Consider the following 17,508-nt stretch of genomic DNA (forward strand, 5'->3'; position numbering starts at 1 on the left):
TATTTGTTCTTGGTTTTCGGGGAGGAGCGGAGGGGAGTTGGTAGTCCTGGGTTGTATTTGTAGGACTCAGGACTGCACATATGTGAACATTGATGTAGAGTAAATTTCTAGAAGTATAATTGCTGGTTTAAAAAGCAAGTGATTAACAACTTTGATAAATAAAACCAAATTGCCCCTCCCCCCAAGAAAGTGCCCTTTGCCTTCCTATTGTTACCCCATGTCCTATCAATACCAGATATTATCAATCCTTTGACATTTTGCAAATGCTGTGGCCAAAAGAATGCTCACTTCTATTGTAATTTTCCTTTACTTGAATTTGAATAGTGAGCATGACAGGCTTCGCTTAAGTTTATTGGGACATTAATTAGGGGCAGTTTGTTTTTACTAATTATTTACTAGGATGGTCTTGTCAGCTCCATGTTGTAATAATGCCTTTTATTTTATCTGTTTTTAGAGAGTTGAAAATTCCAAAATACAAGCTCTGGCTTGAGGTGAGAAGTGAGACAGGAAGGCTGTCCTACTGCACAGCAGATCCCAGACTTCAAATGCTGTTGTCATGTGCTACTGCTTTTAATCTATTATTCAAATCTTATTTGCCAGCTTCTTACCCCCTCATATTGGGAATTAGAAATTTCCAGGTTTTTATGTTTCATTTTGAAGAAATGTGTTTGCCTTTAATCAGTAAACTGTACAGTTGGATAGATTTAAAGTCAGTCATTATGTTTTAGAGCAAGAACTGGAGGCAAAATTAAAATAAGAATGCTAAATAAATGAGATATAAAGCTTCAGCCAATCTAAACATGATGAGACAAGGCTATTGCAAGTCTGTAGATACTATACCTACTGTTCACGGGTACCATGAGCCCCTGATCTGCATGGACTTTGCAACAAGAGAAAGTTAACTTTCTTATCTGTATTAAATTATTCTTCCAGGCCCAGACCTCTTTTCTGCACTGAAGCACTTTTTAATATTTTTGAATTTCATTTGAAATTCTAACATAGGCAGAGTCAACATCTTTAAAATATTTTTGTTATGTAAGAGTAGTTGGATTGTGGTAGTTTATATTTTAGGAGTTCTGCTGGGGTGTAGAGTCAGTGGTAGCATGAATTTCTGACATACAGCTGAATTTGCTATCATGGAGCTGCTTTATCTTTTCACAAAAGCCCACGAATGATGGGATATTGATGTAAGCTCATCTTCCCCCTTCTAATCCTCCAAACTATTGGTTGTATCACTATAAAAATTTCATGTAAGTATAAAACAAGAATAAAGATTTCACCTAGATGTTTTGCTAACTAAAATTCTAACTTAATGACACCTTAGATGTGTATAGCACTTAGCTTTAATTCCACAGGATATTGTGGAGAGATTTTTCAAATTAATTGGCACAGCATTCGTATGTAGTAGGTGGAAGTAGAGATGGGAAAGTGAAGCCAAATTTGTTGTTGTTGTTGTTACTGTTGGTATCGAGATGAGAAAATGAAGATACAGGCCGGCCTGAATCTTGGTGAGGCCCTGTGTAAAACCTTACTCAATATTTTCCCAATTAAGACTCTCTCCACTGGGGCGCGTGGGTGGCTCAGTCGGTTCAGCGTCTGCCTATGACTGAGGTCATGATCCCGGGATCCTGGGATCGAGCCCCGCATTGGGCTCCCTGCTCAGGGAGGAGTCTGCTCCTCCCTCTCCGTCTCAAACGAATAGACAAAATCTTAAAGAAGAAGAAAAAGACTCTCTCCATGAGGTCAGAATGGCCATTGACTTACGTGTCACTTAAATGTCTTGAGTTGCTGTGTTTTTTGCTACTTGAGGAATCTTTATTTTTTGTGGCGATGTGCACTCTGCTGAGAAAGGAACCCTGAAAAGAGGAAGTTATTGTGACTCAGGCTGTGGCACTGGTTTGGTCAGAAGTTGATGCATTTAAAGATTGTAGTAAAATTCATACCAGAATTTTGGTTAAAGCCCAGAATGCTTACTTTATGAGGAAAGGGGCAGAGATTCCTGACAATACGGTTTCTGGCATCACTCAATGTTAATGGAATGATTTGCTTGTGGTTTGTATGAGTAGCTGGTTTGCTGTGGACCTGGCAGGATGCCAAACTGACTGTGTAAATAATGCTTAGAATGAGAGGAACTGGTTAATACAGCCAGTATCAGTAATGTATATACTGATTGAAATGATGATATCCAACTTCCTTTTCTAAATAAAGATAATGGCAGAAAGAAACATAATTTTTAGTTTTAAGAATGTGTTTTAGAAACTGTGGAAAACTTGGGGCGCCTGGGTGGCTCAGTCAGTTAAGCATCTGACACTTGATTTTGGCTCAGGTCATGATCTTGGGGTCATGATCTCGGGGTGGTGAGATCGAGCTCCATATAGGGCTCATGCTCAGTGCAGAGTCCGCTTGCCCCTCTCCCTGTGCTCCTTCCCCCACTCAAATAAATAAATAAATAAAAACTATGGAAAACCCAAACATTGGCCTGTAGTCTAGAAACATTTTGATAAGAAAGGGGCTTCATATTAATGAAATAAATTTTTTTAACTTTTGAGATGCATTTTAATTATTGACCTAAATTAGTTGATTATCATTTCTTTGAAGTGTAATTCAAAGTCTCATAAAACTGAATTGTGGACCTTCTTAAAAATGTGCTTGATTGGGGCACCTGGGTGGCTCAGTCGGTTAAGCGTCTGCCTTTGGCTCAGGTCATGATCCCAGGGTCCTGGGATCGAGTCCCGCATCGGGCTCCTTGCTCAGAAGGGAGCCTGCTTCTCCCTCTGCTTCTGCTCTCTCTCTCTCTGACAAATGAATAAATAAAAAATCTTTAAAAAAAAAAATGTGCTTGATTATTTTAAGATTCCTTTGCCAAACTGATGTAAATCTTTAAATTCAAAGCCTCAAAGCAGATCTTTACCCTTCCTCTAGGAGGGTGGTTTGTGGAATTCCATTTTACATGGCTTCAACATTTCACAGAACTTCCTTCATAAATGAAAAATGGCCTATTACCCATCATGCTTGAGCTGAGAGTCAGGAGCAATGGCTGAAATAAGCCAGGATGTGCCTGATACGAGTGAAGCAGAGCCCAACAGCAATCCCTTCATGAGAAACAAAACAAAACAAAGAAATGTTGAAGTGTGAGCTTGGGTGGTTTTCCAATTTTACCGAAATGTAAATATGGCTTCAGTTGGGAATTTTATTTTTCAGTACATTTACTCTCCATTACTTTGTTCAATGGGTTTGTCTAGATTGTGTATCTAACGGTAAGCAAAAAAGATGAGATTTTACTGGAATAGATAAAAGGATAAAAAATAGGAAGAGAAACTTGTGTAAATACATTAATGATCTTGGGAAAAATACCTGGTTTTTAAAACTAGGATTAATGTGAAGGCTACTGTAAAAATTGCCAGAACAAATTGCTTTTAATTTATTTTAATGTTTTCAAAGGTAGAAAAGCTACTTATTTATACATGTTTTGGGGGACATGAGGTGAAAAGTAAAGGTTGTCAAGCAAGGATGATAAGATAATGTTGCAAACATACAAATTCTCAGCCTTAAGTCACCCTATTTGAATAAAATTCTTTGTCAAAGTTACTAGTAATCAGCTAGGCTATTATAGCTTTATCCAATAAAGACCCTTTCCTATCTGTGGCATTAAGCCTGAGAGACTTTGATATGTGATATGGTTTAAAGTTTACTGTGTTTTATTCTCAAATGATGGAGCACTACCACATCATCATATGGGTTGGATAGGTAAAGTGCTCTGTGTTGAGTAATACCATGAGGATTTGACCATTGGAGGGAGCTGTACTGGATGATTCTAAAAATGTCTAATCTCACCTGATTTTGAGGAGCCATTTAATGTAGGGAGGTTAAGAGTAAAGAACCCACAGTGCCCAGGTTCGGGTCTTGGCTCTGATAGTTTCTTGCTCTGTGAGCGGGCCACTTTAATTTTTTTCTCTATGAGGTACCTTTCATTAATATATTCCTTTTATATTTAAGTAAACCTCTTGTCATGTGTGAAATCATTTCTATGGCTGTTTGGCATGTAATCATCCATTAGCTCCATAATGAGGTTGGATGAAGTCACCTACTGCCAGGGCTGCCCATGTCTCAGAGGTTTATTTTTGGACTTCAACTTGAGACCTAGAAATTAGGCATAGAAACTTAGATTGCTCACACCTATCTCCTGGGTCCCTTCCCACAGTGGGCATGTGCTCACATGTATTTGAGACAAAGGATCGGTAGCCCCTTTTTTTTTCATATCTACTCCCCTGATTCATACAACTACTCTTCCTTTTATTTCATTTATAGAAAGAGCACTGGATTAGTGATCCATAGAATGAGATAGTGAATGATGGAATGAATGGGATTGTTCACATGTACTATGTATATAAATATTTGCATGCATGTATGCATGTGCATACTGAGTCATGATATAAAATATATTTATTTCCCTTTGTGTCTTAAAAGTTTGGAACCCAGACTAGAGGACCTTGAGAGTTTCTTTAGCATTTCGGTGTTCTCACTTTCTGACTTGAATCTCTCTGCCCAGCCAGATAATCTGATTTGGTTTCAGATGTAGTTTTGTCATTCAGACTCATTCAGTTCAGTTTCCTGGCTGTGGGCCACTGCTACTTGTCTTGATATATGGGGAAAAAATTGAGTCCTATGGAGGTGGTGCAGAAACGAAAGACCCTTGGTTGTAAGCTTTTAACCAGACCATATATTACCTATAATTTTCAAGAATACTTGGAGCACCTGGGTGGCTCAGTTGGTGAAGCATCTGGCTTCAGCTCAGGTCGTGATCTCAGGGTCCTGGGATCAAGCCCCATGTTGGGCTCCCTGCTCAGTGGGGAGCCTGCTTCTCCCTGTCCTCCGGCTTGTGCTCTGTCACTCTCTCTGTCTCTCTCCCTGTCTCTCTCTCTGTCTCTCTCACTTAAATAAATAAATAAAAACCTTTAAAAAAAAAAAAAAGAATACTTAATGATCAGAGTGATCTAAACCAGGGGTTACTGAACTATGGCCCAGAGGCCAAATCCAGTTTGCCATCCATTTTTGTAAATAGAAGTTTAATTTGAAGACAGCCATATCCATTTGTTGGGTATTCTCTGTGGCTGCTTTCTTGCTTCAGTGACATATAGTTGTGACAGAAATGGTATGGCCTGGGTGTACTTGAGTGGTTCAGTTGGTTAAACATCTGGCTTCGGCTCAGGTCATGATCTCAGGGCCCTGGGATTCCGCACCGTGATGGGTTCTCCGCTGAGTGGGGAGTCCGCTTCTTCCTCTCCCTCTCCCTCTCCCCCTGCTCATGCTATCTCTGTCTCGAATAAATAAATAAAATCTTTAAAAAAAATAAAAAAGAAAAGAAATGGTACAGCCTGCAAAACCAAAAATATTTATTGACTTGTTTTTTACAGATAAAATTTGCTGATCCCTGATCTAAAGGAAGGTATTTCCTAACTGAAAGCATATCTAATGATGGTAATATGGTAATATTGCCTTTATGGGAACGCTTTAGACTTTTTGGGTAAATTATATGGAAATCATAAGTTTTTCATTTAGGCTTTAGTACTTAGATATGTGCATAGGTTTGTGTTTATAGATAATAAACTGTCAAGAATGGGATCTGAGAAAATAAGGCTACCGTTAACAGAAAACTTGTTGAGTGTTAGGGGCTTTACATGCATTATCATTAATACACAACTAACCGTACTGTAGCTATTGTTGTCTTGATTTTACTGGGATGGAGATTAAAGCTCAAAGAAGTAAAATAACAAAGCTATGTACATGTTTAACCTTTACTTCTTGCTGTGTCTAGAAACAGTCTCTCTTCCATCACGTAAGTGGTGGTGTGTGCCAGTTCCTTGAAATTCCTTAAGTTTTTTTTTAAGATTTTATTTATTTATTAGAGAGAGAGAGAGAGCACAAGCAGGGGGAGCAGCAGAGGGAGAGGGAGAAGCAGAGCCTCTGCTGAGCAGGGAGCCTGATGTGGGGCTTGATCCCAGGACCCTGGGATCATAACCATAGCCGAAGGCAGATGCTTAACCGACTGAGCCACCCCGGCGCCCCGGAATTACTTAAGTTTTATCCATTGATGTTTAGGATATTTTAATATTGCTTCTGCAAAGATGGAGGGGAGTGAATTTGGGTTTATTATTCTATTCTGGCTAATTCAGTCTTATTAAAGGAAGATTATTTAGTCAGATGGAGTATAGCGTTTGCTTTGAATCATAAGACAGTTTGAAAAGAAGTCTTACTAGCTAAATAATGTTGGATTATATATATTAAACATATATCCTTGGCCAGAAATGAAACTTTAGGGATGAACAATTAGATAATTTATGGGTATATTTGAAATGAGCTCTTCTCTCATCATTAAGAATCATTTGTATCTATCAATAAATGATGGGTTTGGATTTCCACAAATGTGTTTCAAGTTCTTTTCCTTTATGAAGGAGCTAGGCTCAAATAATATTTTCACATACTAATTAGTTACTAGCAGGGTAAAAGCCTCTTTTTTTTTTTTTTTTGATCTGAAGTGATTATCTTTTAAGCAACTCTTATTCATGAATCTTCTAATTTTTCTTCAGTAGATCCTCTTTAGTATTGAATCAGAGCAATGGATTACGACCAGTGACTCATACTTCTGCTCCCAAAGGCATTTGTACTTTGCATCTATTTGAATTTTTTTTTCTTACTTGAACTTCAGTACTTAAATTGAGAAAAAATGTTGCTTATTTTTAGAGAGATGTAAACTACCTAAACATTGATCATGGCATTGTTAATTCTTATTTTGTACCTTCAGTATTCCTAGAACTGTAGAGTTGAAAAGAAAAACAAAGAAAAAAGCCATTAAGATAACCAGTAGATTTGAGAGGAAATATGAACTTTATATGAAAGCATAAATTTTTACCCTTTTTCCAATAATCTGTTTTTCTGGGAATAGAATATATTGACTCAGATCATAGGTAGAATTACATTTAAGATACTTAGTAATAAATTCCTTTTTTGTTCTTTTGAATTTTTTGGTGAAATGTATTGGCCTCTTTGTAATGAGTTTTGGGGATTATACCAGTAAACTTATATTATGGTTTCTGATTAGCATAGATAAAGATGATCTATTCAAAGTTAGTTTAAGTCAGTATTGCATGTGTCCTAATGTAACATATGTTAATCTTTTTGTTCTTAATGGAAGAAAGATCATTGCAAAGTTGATGATCACTTACATGAGTGAATTTGTATATCACAGCTTAATTCACAATTGGAAAAGGTTAACGTGTCCATTTTTGAAGATCATAGATAGGTGTGCTAAGGATATTGTATTTGCCAATATATTTTGTCCAAGAGTTTCTCTTTTTAAAACCTTGTTATTCCAAACTATTTAAGGAAATAAAAAGAAAAATAATCTGTGTTTTCAACTAAATGAAGCTTGTTCTTTGTATACAGTAAAGAACCATAAAAGAAAATTCTGTATGTTTCTTGCTATTGTATTCAGCCAGGAAATTAAGACTGCATAAGTGCCCTGGAGGGGAGAATGTGCAATATCCTAGTACAATATTTAAAAAAAATTTTTTTAAAAGATTTATTTATTTGTGAGAGAGAGAAAAAGAGAGAGCTGGCATGCACGTGTGGGGACACGTCAGCGGGGGGAGGGGCAGAGGAATTGGGAAAGAGAATCCTCAAGCAGATTCCCCACTGGGCAAGAAGCCAGACTCAGCGCTCCATCACAGAACCCTGAGATCATGACCTGAGCTGAAATCAGGAGTCAGTCGGTTAACCGACTGAGCCATCCCAGCACCCCTAGTACAATATCTTTTAAAAGAATGTCCTTTACAAAATGTTCAGAGCTGTCCAGAGCCCCACTGACTTTGTATTTCTCACCAATTTTTTTAAATTTTATTTTTTAAATTTATTTTTAATTTTTTGAAACTTATTTTTCTCCAATTTAACTTTGTTCTAAATTAACCCAACACTGGTTTTTATTGAAAACTTTGACATCAGAAAGGATTTGAGTTTAGTATTCTTTCTTTCATGATTCTACAGATAGGATTTCTATTTCCATGCTCTCTCATAGAGTCTACCACCATCTGTTTAAACACTCAAGAGTCTAAATGCTGGATGTTTAGGCAATATCGTTTTGGGGTTGGGATACTAATGTTTCTTAGTACCAGTCCTTTCAGTGAGCAGCTTAGGAATGGAAAGAAAGTCAAGTAAATCCAAATTAGCTTGATTTTTATCTTCAGGTAAACAGTTTGCAAAGCCCCATAAGTGGAAGCAGACCATTGCAGTGATAGGTCTGTCCCTTAGTTGATTGATTGGTATGGAGGAATTAGCAATCTCTGAAATGGCTCTTCGGAAGTAAATTTCCTCCAGAGGTCAAGGAACTTGTGATTGCTCTTTCTCTGACATGATTTGCAGATACTCATTGTAGTCTTACTGGTGGCAAATACAACAACTGAAATGTAAGCTGTTTCCTTGCTATTTTTCATCCCCTCTACCTAACTTAGGTTCTTGACATCTTGCCTCCTTTTGTTCTGCCATCTAGCTCAGAGAAACATTAAATTCATGAGTTATATTTTTATGAATTAGAAACTTGCTAAGATGCTTCTCCTTTAAGTAGATTTTAATGCTATATATGAAGACGTCTTGAACTCAGGAACATGTGTATAGAAGACTTTGTTTATAAGACTTTCTAGTGAGCTTTAAATGGTAAACAGGGATTGTATATAATGGGATTACCTCAAGATATATTCTCGTGTTATTTGTTGTCTGTTACGTGTTATCTGTTGTAAGGTTGAACCAAACACTCTACCTCCATTTTCCTCCATTCCTCTTTAGACTCTACATGACTACTAGAGTTGTTATCACTATTATTGTTGTTGCTATTATTTTCGGCATGGTTTGAATTTTGTCCTACTCCTGGATAAAATCCTTTGATGTCTTCAATACAACTACAGAATAAAATCTAAGTATTTTATATTTAAAATCTTTCGTATTTAGTTTTATTTCTGCCTTGTCCCCTACATACTTTTCATGTTCATAACACAGAAATTTTTGAGGATATTTGAGATCCCCACAAATCTCATGTTTCTTTAGAGTTGCATGCCTTTGCTCTTGTTTTTCTCTAATTTTAGTCCTATCTCCGTTCTGGCCCAGCATTATCTTTACTCATCTTTATAGGCCTATATACATGAAGCCTTCTCTAACCAGCCCTGGTGTAGGTAGCCAGTTCATTTGTCATTTGTGTTCCTTGTGACCTTGGTCATACTGTTATTATCCCTTATAACACACTGTACTTATACATATAAACGTCTGTCTATGCCACTATGCCATTCATCAGGCCAGGAACATTTTTTAATTTCCTGTCATTTAATTCAGTATACAGTATTAGTACTTACCCTTGAAATTTAAAATGCAAAAAGTTTAAAAAAAATGTTTTATAAGAGATTTATTGATATGCCCTATGTGTTGTAAATAGATATATGGTACCTCTTAGATTAGAATTTACGATAAGCTGCAGTAGAAAAAAAATCATCTTTTAAAAATTTTATCAATCAAGTCAAGTGGACCAGTAACTATTTCCAAAACTCCTGACTGATCTGGCAGCGATGTGCAACAACAAATAGTAGGGGTTGACCACCTTCTTTTGTACAGATACTTCCAGTGGTTATAGCTAATCAGAATCCTGGAGTCTAAAATTAACAATGGCTATGAAGGGCAGCAATTAAGGTCATTTGTCTTCCAAATGAGCCAATGTAGGTTCCATTGGTAGTTTAAATTTATATACAGAGACCACTCACACTATTATAAGGGGCAATGGGGGCCCTGAAGGCATGGGTTACAAAGCAGTAAGTCATATTGGGTTTGTGATAGCAAATTATATTTTGAGAAAAACTTTCCCCTTGCTATATGAAGATGCATTTCCTAGCAACCTTTTTTTCATTGATTAATTTTAAGTTAAGATGTACATCATTTTCCATGAAAGCATTTATAAAGAGGCTATTTTAGGATATTTAAAAGACATTATTAAGCTTTCAAGCTGCTAAGTTTGATTATTTTAAAGGATTGATGTAGTCATAAGAATGAGTCAAGGATGCCCATATACATATTCTGCTTTCGAAAATGGTTATTAGGGCTGTAATGTCATCTGAACATCTCTGATCTTGCCTTCTTTGCTTATCTCTGTCATTGACGAAGAATGCAATTTTTATTCATATATAAGCTGCCAAACTTTTGTTAAAAAAAAAATGAATTCCTTGTTTACAGAGACAGATTTATAGGCCAGAAGTTTACCACTCCATAGTTTGCTGTTTGGTCAGATAATTCACTGAATTTCTTCACAAAGATCCCCATGGAAACTAAACAAATAACTTACTTGAAAGGAGACAGGTTATTGGTTTTTCTCATTAAACCCGCTGCTGAATTTTCATTAGTTCTAATCCATTTTCTTTCAAGATTACACATACAGGCCTGTTCTTATTTTCATGAACTGAATAAACTAAGTATGTTGAGTTTTGTGTTCCTGGATATGTAGGTTGAGAAGCAAAAGTAATCATTCTACTTCTGCCATAAAGTTACCCCTGGAAAAAAAACCAAGAAAAATGACTGATATAAAGGGGAAAGGCTACCTCCATTTATTTAAAAAAAAAAAAAAAGTTATTAAATAAAGTGGAAGTGGTGAGAGTGATTATAGGCTAATCTGATCAGTTTTACGTTTTAGTTTTTTCCCTCCTTTTAAGTCATAAGTGTGTATGAAAGTAATCTAAATAAAGTATGGAAGAATATATCACTGACCTCAAACACTTTTAGACCCTATAAAGCTTTATATGTTTCATTTGCTATTTCAAATGTTCTTTCAAAGTGTTCTTTTCAAGAAAGGAATTTGGTAAGATTTAAATACTAACTTCACCTTTTTGAACTTGCATTATGAAAAAAACAATTTTTACTCTTTCCCTTCTCCACACTGAAGTTACTAAAATCTATTTAGATTTTAGATGGTATGTGTATTTCAGGAAAGCTTCACTCTACAAGTATCTTTCACTGTTTTTAATCTTTCAAAATCTGTGCCTCAGCCTTCCTTCTGAGGCTCAAACTGGTTTCTTACTCGAACAGAAACTACTGATAGAAATTCATTTTATGTGAAAATTTAACGAGAACAGTAAAAAACAGGAGTACCAATTATTATTGAGTGCCGATTACATATTCAATATAATCTTTCCTTTTCCAGCACAATTCTCAATTTTAGCAAATCTGTGTAGAATGTAACAATAACCTTTCTCTTCTTCTTTTAGGTGGCTGTACTTTTGATGATGGTCCAGGGGCCTGTGATTACCACCAGGATCTATATGATGACTTCGAATGGGTACATGTTAGTGCCCAAGAACCTCATTATCTGCCACCTGAGATGCCTCAAGGTGAGTCATTCTGTTTACCCAGTGTTGGGGGAATGGCTTTGGAATATGTATCATTTTCTTACTTTAGGTGTAACACAATCATTTGTTATAGTAAACTACTGTGGGCAAGCTACTTGACCACATCTAAAAGCCTTATTGTTGTCTTTGCCTTTCCCTCAGTAACTTTTCTATAATCCTGTATTCTTCAAGAATGCTCACTATGTTTTTGTTATCTTTGACTGGAAAAATATAAGTATTTGTGGGTTTTTTTTTTATTTTTAAGAAATTTATTTATTTGAGACAGAGAGAGAGCATGAGCAGGGGAGAGAGGCAGAGGCAGAGGGAGGAACAGGCTCCCCGCTGAGCAGGGAGCCTGACGTGGGGCTCAATCCCTGGACCCCCAAGATCAGGACCTGAGCCAAAGGCAGACGCCCAACTGACTGAGATACCCAGGCGCATCTGGTTTTTTTTTTTTTTTCTTCCTATTTAATAAAAACGCAAAATGGACACAAAAGCAAAAAAAAAAAAAAAAAACCCATAAAAGCATAACAAAATCATTTTAAAATAATCTAAAATGTAAAATCAGCTTCCTTAGTGCCTATTCAGTTAAATGACGTGGGTTTAGTCCAATCAGACTGAAAGGAAAGATTTATATTCCGTGATGGGGAGAAGCCTTATCTCATTGTTGCTCTGCTCTCAAGCATGCAAGTGGCTCTGAGAAGAGGCAGCCTGGAGACAAAATTGTCAAAGGGAGAAGGAGGTCTTTTCTGGGTAAATTTTAGGTAAACAGCGCTGAGCCCTGTTCATTCTTTATCTAGACCTTGATATATCCTTTGATTTCTGGTTTTGTGATATAATACATCTTCTTACTGGTTAAGCCACTTTGAGTTGTGTTTTCTCTTACTTGTGAAAAACACATTAACATACAGTAGCAATATAGACATACCATTTTATAATGCTATCATTTATTAGTTACTAGACTACAGACTAAATATAAGTGCCTTCAGTTCTACATATTAGTTTGGGACTAATTCCAAACCCTGTATGTATGTATGTGTATATATACATACATATAGATATATATAGATCTCCTGTGTGTGTGTGTGTGTGTGTGTGTGTGTGTGTATGTTTAACAATAACTTATTGTAAAAATTGAAAATGTCAACAGGAATACTAAAATATAATATTAAAAAGCATGAACTATTTTACTTCCAATATTTAGAAATAAATACAGCTTATAACTATATATTACATATAGTCATGTATATATAATGATATACAATATAATATTTAACAACATAATATATTAATATGCCATGTAGTAATACATAATCATTATGTAATTATTATATATAGTCATATGTAATTGATAAGCTGATTACCTATTGCTAATAATTTAAGTTTTAATTTGTTTTCAGTACTTTTATTATGATATTTTAAAAATACTTTATAATTAATATTCTACAAATTCAGAAAGACCTTCCTGTAATGAGTGAATTTTAGAAATGACAATTTTAGACTAGCCTTTGGAGATGAAAATGTCAATTCAAGTGAACCAAGGAAGAAATAGCATTTCTGAATTTACTAACTTATCTGATACATAGAGCCAAAAAGCTTCTGAATTTACTAACTAATCTGATATATAGAGCCAAAAAGCTTAAAACCTCAACAATAAGCAACAGTGCACCATTAGTACACAAAATAAACAAAACCAAACCTAAAAATTACATTTCCAAATTATGATCTGGAAAAGAATAAAGTAACTATATTCTTTGACAAGTTCTTTTTGGTCCACCTTGTAATGTGTGTTTTGAGAGTAAGGTGAATTAAATCTGCTTTCTGTTTTAAATTGTCACCTTCCATGGCTGAGTAGGCAAATGGTTATCTTTGAAGCTGAACTGAGCCGTATTTTCTTGCCAGAGGAATAAATTGGTACTAGGTGGCTGACGCCCTTTGCTTCTTATGTTTGCCCCCTGTGTTGCCAACAGACCCATTTAGTTTTGTGCATAGGTTTGTATTTCTCTTTCAAAGGTACATAACCTTATTTTCTGCATACATTTTAATTGAAGAAACTCCTATAATATTTCACCTGAGCTTTCTCTGTGGTATATTTAGAATTTTTTTTTTTATATATAAAATTAAAAGGGGTGGGCTGGGATGCACACATTTTGACTGTTTGTCATCAGAGAATAATCAGAAAGATGTTGATTTATGGAAATGTTACCATTGTTAATTACCATTGAAGATGGATAATGAATAGCTGAAGAGATACTGCTCAGATGACCTTGTTGGCTCACCTCTGATGAACAGCTTAATCGGTGGTTACAGTACAGGATGATATGCACAGAAAATGAAAGTGTTCGAAATTCAGCCACATCTTCCAATTAATAGGACATGATGTAATTAATCATGCAGAGGAAGGAAAAGGTCATGGCTACTTTAGTTTTGCCAAATGTGACTTGTATTTGGTCTTTAGGGAAAGTGAAAGAAAGCACCCTTGTGTATCTTCTTTTATTGTTCTCTTTTTACAGTAGATACCATTTTTTTTCCATTTTCCTTCTGATATTTCTTTAAAATGCTTCTGATATTTCTTTAAAACATTGTTCATGAGTTATAACAAAAAGGAGACATTTATATTTATCCTGTTTACATTTTATGAATGATCCATTTATTTTCAAATAGTCAGGCATGCTTACTTGTTTCATTTATAAAACCAACCAACCAATCAACCAACCAACCAGAACCCTCAAACCTTTGGCAACCCTAAAGTAAGAAGGCTAGGTCTCAAATGTAAACTTGTTATTGATCTATTGAACTCTCTAGACAGGACTTGTACATTGTTAATTGCCTTCTATTTATTGACCATTTTGGACTGGAAATATAGAAGGGAAGAAGACAGATAGGGTGGACAAATAGACTAGGATAGTAGAAGAATGCAGATGGGTAGAAAACAAGAGGAAGGAAGAAAATTATTTCTTGAAGATATATTGCTGTCAATAATTGTTTAAAATGCTCTTCAGCATTTCCTAACCCCCACACTCCCTTTGTCAAGTGACAATGATGGTGACTGAAAGGCCTGCTAGGTGCATTAAAAATAGCATGCAAAAGAATTAATTTAGGCCATTTAGTATTAGGATAATGGCCAAAAATCATAGGAAAATAGGAGCACCTCCCCAACTCAGTCACTAAGGATATGTGAACTAAAATCACAATGAGAAACAACTACACACTCAGCAGAAAGATGAAAATCAAAATTTCAGGTTTTGTAAGAGTATAGAGCAAGTAAAACTCTCAGACACTACTGGTCAGACTATAAATCCTTACAAGCACTTTGTATAACCTAATGACCCAGTAAATCCATTCTTGGGTATAAACCCCTTAGAACTGAGTACATATGTTCTCCAAATGACATGTGCAGGAATGCACCAGTGCTCATAATAGGCTCGAACTGAAAACAGTGCAAGGATATCTGTTAACAGTGCAGTGGATAAATTTGCATTTATGGTGGTGCATTCATATAAGGGAATAGTACACAACAATGTACACGAATGATCTATTGCCATATGTGATGCGGATGAATTTCACAAACATCACCTTGAGGGAAAGAAAGTGGACATAAAAGAATATGTACCCTATTTCATTTACGTAAATTTCAAAGCCAGGTAAAACTGTTGGTGATGTTAGAAGTCAGGGTATTGCTTGCAGGAGGGGCTGCCAGGGATGAGAGATCATTAGTGCTTGGAAGATAGCCTGGAGGGCTTCTGGTTGTGTAGTACTGTATTTCCTGTCTGGATGGTGTTTTCATGGGTGTGCCTGAACTGAGAAATCACTGAGCTATATCATTGTGCGCTTGGTACTTTTCTCTCTCTATATATCTTATTTATTAATGAAAAGTGGCAGAAAATAAAGCAAAATAAAGCCAGTGCTCACAGAGATGCTATGGGAAAACTAAACAAATAATAAAAAATGTTACCGATTAAAATAAAAGATGTATCATAGGCCATCTCAAATGGACTCAAACTCTTTTCCATCATTCTGGATCCATGCCCCGACATTCAAAAATACTATGGTCTCTGAGCATCTCTGAGCCTTTGTATGTTCTCTTCCCTTTGCTTAGACAATTCTCTGTCCACTTATCCACTCACAAACTCTTACACATTCTTACTGTGTCTATTCAAGTTCCATCTATGTTAGAAAGATTTTTCTGATGGGCTTGGAACTCTCATATTTCTTCTGTCCTCATTTCTGAATGTTTTCCACTGTAGTTTGTACATATTTCAATTGAGCTGTTATAGTATCATTGTATATGTCATTCTCTCCTCTAAACTCTAAGTTCTTCATGAGCATAAGCTGTATTTTTCTTCTTCGATTTCCCAAGACACTATTTCATTTTATTTAGGCAAAAATGTCAACTTATATAATTTTTTTTTTAAATACTTTGGTCAAGGATGAAACAAAAAAGGTTTTTCTTTCTCTTGCTAAAAATTTAATTGAATAGAACAAATACCCCATTTCTGGAACATTATATTCAGTTCAGATTTTAACACATAATTATTAATATTTGGCTTTTGCCTTTATAAATGATTTTACTTATTTATTTCAAATATAATTTTAAATGTTGTTAATACTACCAAGAAGGAACTCCCTTTAGGTTTTCTCTCTCTCTCTTTTGTCTTTTGCAAGTCAAATTAATCTCAATCTAATATGGAACTAGAAATTATTCTTTGATCTCAAATACATCTGTGTCTGTGACCTTGTTTGTCAGATATTCTTTTATGCTTATGACCTCATGAAACAAACTCATTTGACCATTTTACTATACGTTCTGTCCTAGATCTGAGATTGGGGATCATGATTGAGATCTCAATACATTTGTCATGTACTATAATTATAACTGTTTTTTTTATTTAACAGCTTTTTGTAAAATGACTAATTGAATTTTAGTTTAGAGTCTCTAGAGTACCCATTTGATAGTATTTAAAATTATGACTACATTGTATTCCACCTTCAGGCTGGTACTTTTCACTAATAATAATGTAAATCACTCTACAGACTTCCTTTCATAAAATGCATACATGCTATGTATACAGTAAAAGATAAAGCCCTCTGTCATTAAATTAATCTGAAGATTGAAGTAAGAAACCATTCCTCCTTTGTTATAAAACCTAGTGAGGTTTTGTATTCAATAGTTAAGAACCTACTAGATCTCAATTCTGGTCCTCGTCAAGCCCCCAAACTAAAACATAGAGAACAAATAGCATTACATAGAGAAGGATGAGGAATGAACAATGCTGTTAAGAAACGTATCTTTATATTAATTTATTACATTTAGAACTGTGTATCCTTTTTTTTTTTTTTTTCATCTCAGAGTTTAAACATGAATTATTAGCCGGGTTGTTAAAATAAAGGTTGCCTTCTTCAAATATTTATTTGGAGGGACTAAGTGTGTTTGTGTATTCAGTAGGGAGTGTGCATGGGACACATGATTTTGTGCCTGGCTTTCTTCTGATAGTGTGATGTTTAAAAGTCAAATAAAACATTGGGTTCCACAGTTTGATTCATACGATAACATTTTATAGGTTATACAATTCCAGCTAAGTTTTCTATGCTAAGATGATAGTGTCTTCATTTTATTTATTTATTTTATTTTATTATTTTAAAATATTTTATTTATTTATTTGAGAGAGAGAGAGAGAGCACGAGCAGGGGAGAGGGGCAGAGGAAGAGGGAGAAGCAGGTTCCCAGCTGAGCAGGGAGCCCTATATGGGGCTTGATCCCAGGACCCTGAGATCATGACCTGAGCTAAAGGCAGACACTTAACTGACTGAGCCACCCAGGCACCCCGATAGTGTCTTGGTTTTATAAGAATATAATTTACTAAACAGTGTTATTATGTATGCAGTATATCACATTTTGATATACCTCAGGAGAAATTTCAAGGGAGTTTTTGCATTGACTTACCATTTCTAACCTATAAGTCTGTCTCTCTGGGAACCTTAATCACTCATTAAAATGAGTGGATTACCTTGCCTAATCTTTTCATTACTCTATTATGGACAATTGATAATAAGACACATGTTTCTACGAAGGTCCATAGCCGCCAAAAATCTCATACATC

The 17,508-nt window shown here is 35.5% G+C and overlaps 1 protein-coding gene across 10 annotated transcripts in view; it reads left to right on the top strand.

The window, feature by feature from the left end:
* PTPRK (protein tyrosine phosphatase receptor type K) overlaps nt 1–17,508 on the top strand; it is a 550,719-nt gene that overhangs the window by 119,949 nt on the left and 413,262 nt on the right. For all 10 annotated transcript variants that reach the window (XM_078054760.1, XM_078054756.1, XM_036105511.2 and 7 more), the window contains exon 2: nt 11,289–11,411. In XM_078054760.1, the coding sequence (XP_077910886.1) occupies nt 11,289–11,411 (123 nt within the window). The remainder of the gene's footprint in view (nt 1–11,288; nt 11,412–17,508) is intronic.

The sequence above is a fragment of the Halichoerus grypus genome, chromosome 9, assembly GCF_964656455.1.
Source record: "Halichoerus grypus chromosome 9, mHalGry1.hap1.1, whole genome shotgun sequence".
NCBI lineage: Eukaryota > Metazoa > Chordata > Mammalia > Carnivora > Phocidae > Halichoerus > Halichoerus grypus.